At 38.7% G+C, this 11,255-nt stretch overlaps 1 protein-coding gene across 1 annotated transcript; it reads right to left on the reverse strand.

The window, feature by feature from the left end:
* Positions 1-709: 709 nt before the first annotated feature.
* Positions 710-11,208, reverse strand: LYAR (Ly1 antibody reactive). Its single transcript, XM_065634244.1, has 9 exons — positions 11,124-11,208; positions 10,543-10,731; positions 9,521-9,635; positions 7,419-7,526; positions 5,078-5,161; positions 3,741-4,074; positions 3,362-3,466; positions 2,356-2,441; positions 710-1,985 (listed from the first exon to the last, which is right to left on the reverse strand). The coding sequence occupies exons 2-9, from the start codon at positions 10,662-10,664 to the stop codon at positions 1,851-1,853; spliced, it is 1,089 nt and encodes a 362-aa protein (XP_065490316.1). The 5' UTR covers positions 10,665-10,731; positions 11,124-11,208; the 3' UTR covers positions 710-1,850.
* Positions 11,209-11,255: the final 47 nt, after the last annotated feature.

The raw sequence follows: 11,255 nt of genomic DNA on the forward strand, positions 1-11,255 counted from the left end.
CTGGCTCATTATGTGCCTGTTGTCAAATGTATTTAAAACGTCAGTTGTGGATCATGTCAGCTGAATTTCCATGGGCATCGAACTTGGCATCAATGGCTTGCAGTATTCGATTGAGATGATCAAAGATAGTGCAAAAGGGCAGGATGGCAGTCACACTGTCAGCACACGCACAACACCCAGATTTGCTGCGATTACTGTGAGCGAGATCTTCCTTCAAACACAGGCATGCACAGATGGATGTCAGTCCCGTCATTTGTTCTTGATGGTGACAGACCCCAAAGGCAATGAAATGACGACTTAAGATCTGTTCAAACTAATCACCTGATTTAGAAGTTGGGATCAGATAATAACACTTAACAAACATATTTATTAAACTGCAAGGTGCTCAGCAAGTTTCCACATTACCACTGTGGGTTGTGCCTTGCTGTTCTCTTATACTGTCTGGAATCATAATTTTGAAATATTACATGCTTGCTGCATGCAACTGGAAATCTACAGTTGATACTGTTGCCCTCTTGCATTTGCTAAATCTTAAGGTTGTCCAACCCCACCTCCCCATCCCCTCTTAAAAACAAAAGAGCATCCAAGGTACATAACTTCATTGCAACAGATGAACTTCTCAAAGTTTCTCAATGTCTGTAAATAAATTTTATTCTATTTATCTCCAAAGCCATGGATTAACCACAAACACTTTCTGAAGAGATCTTAAATTTATTAGGTATTTTTAATTGCAACTTTCAAAATAAACAAGGTACTCACAGAAACTGGACCCAGTGTATCAGAAAGGGGTTTTTTCATATTTATACTTTTAATATACTCAATATTTCTACAAATTCAGATATTTTTATTATGGAGTTTTATAAAAGTGTATCTGCTTGAAATCACTATGCCACCTACTGAAAGACATTTTCACTGGCTTTCTACCACTGTTTTTAACAGATTGCTTCATGGTAGGAAACACCCTATCTGGCAGTATTTTGCATTCTGTGATTAAAATCATATAAACTTCAAGTTAACTTTCCCCAGGCAACTCTGTCTCATACATATATGTAATATTTGTTTCGGCAACTGCCATATAACAGCCTCTTCAAATTTTTTATCATTTGTGGACTTATTATACAATCATAAAATGGCAAGATTTATTATACAATCATAAATTATATTTAAGGTGGTGTTTTAAAGTAATTTATTTAATCAGTCAATTTTTAGTCCATGTGACCACTTACGTTGAAGTCAGTTGCATTAATTCAAATATGCAGTAGTGATGCATATACAAGTAACTCAGTCTTTAGATTTTCAGTGAATGCACAATATTACATACACAAACTTGACAGACACTTTAATTATTGTATTTTACAACACAGAATTAGTAGATTATTAAAGCCTGCATATACTAGCTACAGTGCATAAAGGGGATATCAGTCATACCATCCTGAATTTTAGCATAACAAAACATTTATTCCATGGTAGGTTTTGGAATATGAAAATCCTATTTGCTCTTAGAATAGTTTCTGCAAAAATCCACACAACCCACGTCCTGATAAACATTCATGCCTCTAAATTATATCCATTACTGGAATAATTTTAATATAGTAGGCAGCAATTATTTTCAATGCCTCTTAAAACTTGTACTAAAAATATACATTTTCCATAAAATAAAAAAATAAAATATCTGAAAATGTTCTGTGATAAATCTAGAAAAAGAGGAGGAATCCAGCCTTAAAAGTTAAATTTTGCTCTCAAATACACCATTTAAATTGAGACCAAAGCATGATATTTGTCCAGCTGTCAGAAGAATTTGACTCTGTCTGCAAGATTAAAATGCATAGGTTATGAAAGTATGCAAACTCTTATTTCAGGAGTTTAACTTTGTCCTTTAAAACTTTAAATTTAGGATTGTTGTTCACTTTCTTGTTAAATATGACTAGAATATCCTCTTCTGATTTGTGATGTTCACCAGCTACTGCGTAATACTGAGCTATAACCTGCACAAAAACAGAAGAACAGTTTGTTGTTAGTGATGATTCCACTTAAAGCAATAATACATTCATGTTACTGTATTAAAAGTAGCGTGGAATCTATTATGCTATTATTCCTTTGCAGAATTAGCACTGAATTTCTGCTGTAGTCCAGTAAGCAATAAAGCACATGTCCTTCAGTTGACATTCTGTCAGTTGATATTCTGTTAAATATATTTTTTTTTATAATTGATCAAAAAAGCAACCAAAAAAGTCAAAGCAAAATTTGCTCCGTCAAACTTTTTTGCTTATGTGGGACAGGATTTCATGAACTTAAGCATTACAGAATGAAATTCACAATACCAAAGGAGATTCAAAAACCCACGTTGTACAGTACCTTTTTTCTTAGTTTTTTAATTGAAATTTCATTGTCTGGAGCCTGTTTCAGAACAGCTTTGATGGTTCCCTTCCAGTTGAATTTACCTAGAAAATAATTATGTGTACAACATCATTGGTAAAATCAGATATTTGCAGGTTGTCTTCTCTAGTAGGAGCCAGCCTGCAATCTCCTTATTTTGGAACCAGTTCAGCTACCACAACAGTTCATTGCTGTCTTACTGACCCTACAACAGCAGGGTGTCTTAAGCATGAAGTCAGGTAGTATGTTTTTGAAGATTGTAATAGGACAGACACAAAGAACCAACACACTACTTGAACAACTAGGGTCAGGATCGCTTTTACTTAAATTCCATGCTTCAGCTATTAAGCAGCAACTCCTACATAATACAGGAATATTTACAAAGATCCTGTCTCCTCACCCTTAGAGCACAGGTACTGAATATCACACCATACCCACTGCAGGGGTCATTAATTGGTAGTTTCCAAATAAACAATCTGCATGTTCAAGTACCAACATTCCCTGACAGCAACAGTGCATTGGATGATAGGCTTAAGTAGGTTTATCCAAGTATAAGCTAAGGTCAAACACAGCTAAAGTCCAATTTATGATTCACTGAGCAAAAATGGGGATATAACAGATACGAAGAGATACAAGAGAGCTGTTGCCCTTTTTCCTCTACATTTGTTAATGTGCCTGGCAGCAGGGAAGAGACCCGCTGCGGTGACACAAACGCCAAATTCCTCACTGCCCAGGGAAACCAAGCACAGCCAAAGGTTGACAGCTCAGCAGAAGAAACAAATGAGAGAACTAATTCAGCATCAGTTGTTAAAGGCAGCACAGGCTACTTACTCTGGAACAGATATGTTTACTGAATATACATACATATATATATATCTGTTTACTGAGGCACAATTTATCTCATGGCTTGCTGCAAAAGCACTGTATTTATATTCTGCATGAAATCTTTTGCAGAAGAGTTTTGTAACTCCCCCTTTAAGAATACCTTTATCTGTTCCCACATTTTCTTCGTTGCCATTGGTGTTTTCTGTCTCCATGTCTTCTGAAATGTTTTCAGTTTTCATTCTCTTTGTTCTGGTATGAGGTTCCTCTAGAGATGGAATTAGATAAACACACACACAAAAAATTATAAAACTAGAAGAAAAGTTCTGACATGATTTCAAGTTTATGTTCCTTTAACAGGAGTTTATATTTGCTAAGAGGTTCACATTTTATAAAAGGACAGTGCGACCACAGCGTTAAAAATAATCTGATTTGTATATGTAACTTACTACTTAAAAAATTCCACTGAAAGTAGATTATTGAGCTTTAAGGCACTGAGAAAAAGCATCTTGAAAACAAGAATATAAAATTAGGATGGGTACCTTCTATATGTTTATGTTTGCGTTTCTTTGCATTTGTTTCCTCTTCTGTTTCACTCTGATGGCCATTTCCATTTATTTCAAATTCATTCTCTGAGCTCTCCTTTCCTTTTTTAGACTTTTTACTCTTTTTTACTTCTGACTGGTTTTCTAATTTCAAGTCTTTTTTCTCCTTTTTGTTCTTTTGTCTCTCTTCTTTTCGTTCTCTCTTATTCTTTTTCCTCTCGATTTTATCATCTGTAATTCCATTTTCTTCTGCCGTTGTTTTTTTCCCAGTTGCTGCAGACTGCCCCTCCTCCTCCTGCTGTGGTTTGTCTTGTTCTTTTTCACTTGAAATCTTTTGTTGAAAGACAGATTATTATAATTTTTGCAGGCCTTTTTTGAAATTGCAACTTTTCTCTACTCCGTCATTCATGAAGAACACTAATATTCTGAATTCAATAAAATTGCTTACACGTGGTGACACCTGTTACCTGAGAAATAGGACTAAATACTGCAGCTGATTCTTCTTTTAACTTAACAGCATAAATGCTAATTACCTTAACATCACAGAAGAAATGTTAACTTACAACATATATAATTTCCATTTGAAATAATTGTCTATGTATTTTTTAAACATATTTACTAAATGTAACTAAGTTAAGGGAGAGGCAACTCTTTGATTTACACAGACAAAAATACAGCATATTACAGCAAGATATAGAACCTATTCCTAAATATACAGCCCTTACATAACAAGCTTAGCTTTGCCATCCTGTTCCCTGTCTTCGGATATGTCTGGGACAACCACCTATTATTGCATGATGTCCTCAAAGGCAGTGATGTTTGTTTTTTTCTCATCTTAACATATTTGTTTTTCTTAAAGTTCCTGGGCTTATAATAGTTTATATTAACGAATATATTAATAGATTGACTAGGTGCTGTTAATATCCCACTCCAATACGCACTAATTTGAGGCCAATACAGTTCTGAAAAGACATTGGTTTATTACTTCTTAGTGTGTAGTAGAAGGCTGGAACCAAAGATAAAAGTACTGTTTTGCCCTTTCCTTATGTACTAATAGCATAAAGTTACATTAGCCTTCTGATTATCGTGTCACAATGGTGTCACTGTGTCCAAGTTTTTAATCACAATGTGCCCAGTATGCACAACTACTTCAGCGAAAGTATATTCCACAAATTGGTAATTTAGTCTAGGAATGTTACATTATAACATAATCCATTCTAAGACCAGGAGACAATATTTGTGCTATCATCGACAAAGGGAGTCTGAAAGGTTTTCCTTCCAGCATTTCTGACTGCATTCCTGTTGTATGACGTTGTACCTCTAATTTCACTTACATTTCTGGTTGCTTCAGAGAAAATATCCCACACCTGGTCTTGCAAAGTGCTGTCGGTAATTCTCAAACTGTTCTTCATCCAATTCTGTGCAGCAAAAAAATGAGAATAACTGAAAAGGTGCATCTCTGATTTTTTTTCTTGATTGACATATATTTGGTTCTTGTTTTTATTTTTCTTTTAAGAATCTAATCACTTCTTCTGATTAAGATCTGGTTAGATGTTTACTCTCCAGGAACCTCTTAAACCTCCATGCTGAACTGTTTCACATAATGCCTGCATACTGTTATGAGGCTATACCATACCTCTCAATTGCTTCACCGATAGTAATCCAGAAAAGGTACATCTATGTCCTACCAAACCTTCTGACTGTTCCCATGAGTTAAAACATTAAGGATCTGATCTTATTTATTTATTTGTGTACTAAGCAGATGGTCGTGCTCCTAAATGGATACCTTAGTTTATTACAGAAAAGTAAAATTTAAACAAATATCTCAATGCAAACATTTGAAAGTTGCTGGGGCTATTGCAAGAGCTCCTGAGGGAATACAGCGCACTTTCAGCAAGTTTGCTGATGACACCAAATCGGGGGAGTGGCTGACATGCCAGAAGGCTGTGCTGCCATCCAGCGAGACCTGGACAGGCTGGAGAGTTAGGCAGGGGAAAATGTAATGAAATATAACAAGGGCAAGTGTAGAGTCTTGCATCTGGGTAGGAACAACCCCAGGTCCCAGTATAAGTTGGGGAACCACCTGTTAGAGAGCAGTGTAGGAGAAAGGGACCTGGGGGTCCTGGTGGACAGCAGGATGACCACGAGCCAGCACTGTGCCCTTGTGGCCAGGAAGGCCAATGGCATCCTGGGGTGGATTAGAAGGGGGGTGGTTAGTAGGTCAAGAGAGGTTCTCCTTCCCCTCTACTCTGCCCTGGTGAGACCTCATCTGGAATATTGTGTCCAGTTCTGGGCCCCTCAGTTCAAGGACAGGGAACTGCTGGAGAGAATCCAGCGCAGGGCCACAAAGATGATTAAGGGAGTGGAGCATCTCCCTTATGAGGAAAGGCTGAGGGAGCTGGGGCTCTTTAGCTTGGAGAAGACTGAGGGGTGACCTCATTAATGTTTCTAAATATGCAAAGGGTGAGTGTCACGAGGATGGAGCCAGGCGCTTCTCAGTGACAATCAATAATAGGATAAGGGGCAATGGGTTCAAACTGGAACACAGGAGGTTCCACTTAAACATGAGAAGAAGCTTCTTCTCAGTGAGGGTAACAGACACTGGAACAGGCTGCCCAGGGAGGTTGTGGAGTCTCCTTCTCTGGAGACATTCAAAACCTGCCTGGACACTTTCCTGTGTAACCTCATCTAGGTGTTCCTGCTCTGGCAGGGGGATTCAACTAGATGATCTTTTGAGGTCCCTTCCAATCCCTAACATTCTGTGATTCCTGCTGAAAATTAAAACAAAGCAGTAAATTTCTACTTATGCTTACACTATCAGCAACATATCAGCTTTCAGGAATGTAGCATTCTAAGTAAAACCTAATGTAAAGATTTTTGCATTGCAATGAAAATCCCAGGAAAGCTGCATTAGTAAATTGGAACAAGGAACTGCAAAAACTTTTGATCTTCCACTGCAACACATCTTACCAAAAAGAAACATGCTTCTTGGCAATATCAGTTTCCCTCCTTAGAACATTAATTTTGCAGAAAAGTATTCTAGCCTTCAGCTCGCTAGCAGCTATTTCAGCGCAGCTCTATTAGGTTCTATTTGAATGCTCTGGAAGCAATTATGATCTTATCTCTGCCTCACAATCTGAGGCACAGAACAGAGAAGAAGAAAAAGGCCAGCTTGTCAGTAATTCTTTACTGATACCACATGAAACATTTAGAATTTGCTTGGGTGGTGATACAAAGTCTAGTGAAGCCTGCAGTGCAGGAGATTGTCAGAATACTGAGCAACAGGAAAACTCTCAAAACAGTATCTTTACTAGGAAAAAACCCAAAGCTACAGAAATCAGGATCCCTTAAAAGTACATCTAGGAATTTGGACATGCAATAGAAATTGCACAAAGAAAAAAAGAAAGGTATCAAAAAAGAACAAGCATACACATGGTGATCAAGCTTGAATGGTGAATCTCTGTCTTAACACCTAAAGAAAATGGCATGCAGAGAGTACTTCTAAGCAAAGAGATGTATTTAACAAACACTGCCTATTTGAAACTCAGCTATTACACCAGCTATTTACCATGCCCAAATAAGTGATTTGTCCTACTTTTGTTAAAAGAGGGTGGCACTCCCAAAGAAGATCTATTTTAAACTCACTTCATGGGTTACTACAAGTCTCATACATACCTGAAACTTTACTTTTTTTCTTGGAATATTATCAAAGACACGCATTTGCTCCAGAATGTTCCGCACTTTAGGGCTTATGTTTGGCTTCTTCATTACTTGATGAATTTTCTGAACGAAGAAATACAGAATTAAATCAGCAAAGACACATAATGATCAAATGATACACGCAAGGTATGCAAGTTGGAAACATATTGGACAGAAATCACCTAGTACCCACAGTGTATAGCCTGCTCAAAAGAACTGTTCAATATGCGTGGGAAAAACACTAACCTTTGGTTTTACCATAGATCATAACATGTGTCAAAGTTATCTATATAAATATTCAAACTTGTATAGTAAGCAGAGGCAAGCAGGATTGCTCACCAATGCTTTCTGATGTACAAGTTATAACCTGTAATAAAAACATTTAAAAGTAAAGTAACTGTATCATGTCAGGGATTTTTGCAGCGTGAAAAAGACCTGCATTAAGAAAAGCAACTGTCGGCTGATTGGTTTTTGCAAAATTCTGGAGTTAATTGTAAAAAATCAGGCTAGCTTTAAGGTCACAGTTTGACACACATTTCTTTTGGCAGCAGTGCCAGCTTCAACAGCCACTGATCCCTATAAGACAGCTCAGGCACACACCTGTGTTGCAGGTGCCAGCAGAAGAGGTCAGGCCAGGGCCTTATGGCAGCTACATAAAGAGTGCTGCTGCTAGTGAGGGGAAAAAAGGCTCTGAGCTTCTCATTATTTAAAGATGTAGCCACTGGACACTGGAGAGCCTTCCTGTACTTTTGAAAATCTGTTTACTGAAGGGTTTTGTGAATTGTTAAGACTACCAGAAAAGGATGCTCTGTAACACTCGCTCATCTTTTGGTGTAGAAAGTACTTGCTACTGAGGAAGGCTAATGATTTTCGTAAGCAATAGCAGTCACATCATACTGTCTTTGAACAATGTACTCAAAACAATGGTCCATCTCAACAATGGCACTGATCTGTTGACTTCCAGTGGTATTATTCACATTCCTTGAGTATATGGGTAGCTTAGTACTTTGTTAGATTGTGTTCTATATGAGATAGAAATCAACAAATCCATGGATAAAGATGATCTAACTAATAATATCTAATGGAGTTTTAAAAACATGTTTGAGAGCTCCTTCCTAAAACCTTTAAAGGAAACTAACAGCCATAAGAGGGACAGGTTCTTGCACTACCTAAAGGATACGACATTTCCTGTGATCCATGCTGCACCCTCTGCTGTTCAATATATTTACACAATACCTGAAAAGAGGGCAGGAAAATTTTCCTGATTATATCATGCTATTCAGGATAAGGAGTGTGAAGAATTCAAGAAAGATATAAAGAAAATGAGTCAATAAGTAATAAAAAGGTGAATTAAATTCAACACAAGTTCATGTAAAGCAGCATGCATAGGAAAAGCAATACTAACTTTACATCTGAAATAGCAGGCTTTAAGTTGACCACTGGAGCTTAGACACAAGATCTTGGGGTTAAAATACCAATTCCATGAAAATACCAGCATAATGATCAGCAGCAGTCAAAAAAGTACATCAACTGACAAAAATCAGTAACAAAGGAATAAAGAAGGACACAGGAAACATCATTATGACACAGAGTAAACCTATGGTTCATCCATATCTTGAAAAGTATATGCAGTTCTTGTAACCTCATTTCACAAGGATACTGTAGAACTGAGAAGACTTCAGAGGACCGAGGATGTAATTTACAAATGAAGATCAACTGAGCAGGACAGGTGTTTTTGGCCTGGATCAGAGATGATGAGGTGGAGAGGGATGCCTGACAGAAGTCTACAAAAGCATATGTGGCATGAAGAGGGCAGACAATGATCAAAGACTCTTCGTATGCAAGAACTAGGGAACATTAAATCAAACTAGTAAGAGATGGATTCAAAACAAACAAAAGGTGTGTTTCTTACCAGATAAGAAATAGACCTGCCAAGGAATTGCCAAAAGAAAGCTGTGGATAAGCTGTGGATATTGGGAAAAATAGATCTCTGGTTTGATCCAGTATAGCTTCTCTTGTATCTTTAAAGGTTGTAAAGAAGAGTTATTTATAATATCTGCATACAGTAAACACCTTACCTGAATCCACTCCTGTTGTTTAGCATCTCCTTTGTTAGTTTTGGCTTCAAAATCTTTTCCACCGTATTTCTGGTCTTCACTTACGCACTTCACATGTTCCTTATAATCGTCACCCCTGAACACAGGAGATTTTTAACTTTAGTTCACTAAAGTGTTTCAGTCCTTTGAACTATGCAAGACTCATGTAAACAACAAACCGAACAGACGATAGTATCTATCATTTAAACCTTAATAGTGTCAACACTTCTATGAGTAAAATTCGATGTGCTTAAAGTACATGCTTATAAGACTGCTGACATTTGTGTCATGCTACAGCCTTCAGAGAAAATTTTGGACTTGCAAAATCAGATCTGAGTCTTCAGTATACTGCTGCTTTTAATGAAGACTCTATAACTTATGCACATTTGTACAGGTAGCATATGCACAGCTATTAACGTATATCTGTGTTTTACTACTCACATTGACACATTTTAAAATTAGAAAAGCAGGTGAAAAATGCTTGCAAGAACCTAATTCCTAAACCCAGATATACTAATGTGGTAGTGTAGTTCTAACCAATACTTAAGTGCCCCCAAAAAGGAATGACTAACATAGATAGTAATCTTTTGTCAGTGACGTATTGAGCAATATAACAGTTATTTGAGGACAACCTTATTTTCTTATGCAAATGTATATGTTTATATTTTGAAAGCAGATAGTAGCACTGCTTTCTTCTAAGAAGTGAAAAATTCAGGATTTCTGATGTGATTACCAATCTCTCTCTCTCAGCAGTAGCAGAATAAATAACAGTTGTTGATGATCAGAAGCTGAAAGCTCTGATCTGTTTGCTGGATGGTTTAGTTGTCCTCGCGGTTCAAACTTGGATGATTAAGCTTGAAATTATATAAAAATGTGTATAATTTTAAAATACAAATACGAATTATTCAGAAGGTGCCCAATTTAATTCTAATATACCATAGGAAAATGTTGGACTCGTAACAACCGCTGCAGAGTGAGCAAGGCTATACCCATCCATTACGTACCAGAAATCCTTGCCACAATCCATGCAAGAAAGGCACTGACAGTTCCTGCAGATGTTCACGTGTTTTTCAACTTGTGCTTTCTTCACAGACTCTCCACACGCGTTGCATGTGAAAACTACCATTTTGGTGACTGGTCAGTAGCTTCTGCGAAACGGGGACAATCTTTTTCCTCCTCACCCAAGCACAGCCCTAGAAACACAAAGCGGAGATCTTACAGGTACAGCTTGAAAGAAGCACTTGGATGGCGAAAGGAAATGTAACTGTGCATCCAGCAACAGAAAATCTGAGCAGTTTGATTTTGCACGTGCAGAAGTTCATAAGGAAAAAACTCATTCCCCCGATACCTCGAGCACAATGGAAACCAGTAACCCTGGAACTAGCAGACCCCCGCCCAACCTCCCAGCCCACGCCGATGCACCCGCGGCCGGCGGTTCCCACTTCCCCTCCGCTTCCCGGTGCGACTCCCCCGCCTTCCGAGCAGACCCGTCCCCGCCAGGGCCGGCCCAGCTGCGCCGCCTGAGGTGGGGCCCGCCCGCCGCCCCCCGCACCTCCGCGGCAGCACGTGCCGCCGCCCCCCGCACCTCAACCGCCGCTTCCAACGGCCGCCCCGCGCGGCACGTGCGGCCCCCGCCGCCTCGCCCTGCCCTGCCCCCCGCCCCGGCTCTCCCGGTGCCGCCGCTCCGCGCATGCGCGGCCTCCGCCCCGCCCCGCGC

The sequence above is a fragment of the Caloenas nicobarica genome, chromosome 4 (genome assembly GCF_036013445.1).
Source record: "Caloenas nicobarica isolate bCalNic1 chromosome 4, bCalNic1.hap1, whole genome shotgun sequence".
NCBI lineage: Eukaryota > Metazoa > Chordata > Aves > Columbiformes > Columbidae > Caloenas > Caloenas nicobarica.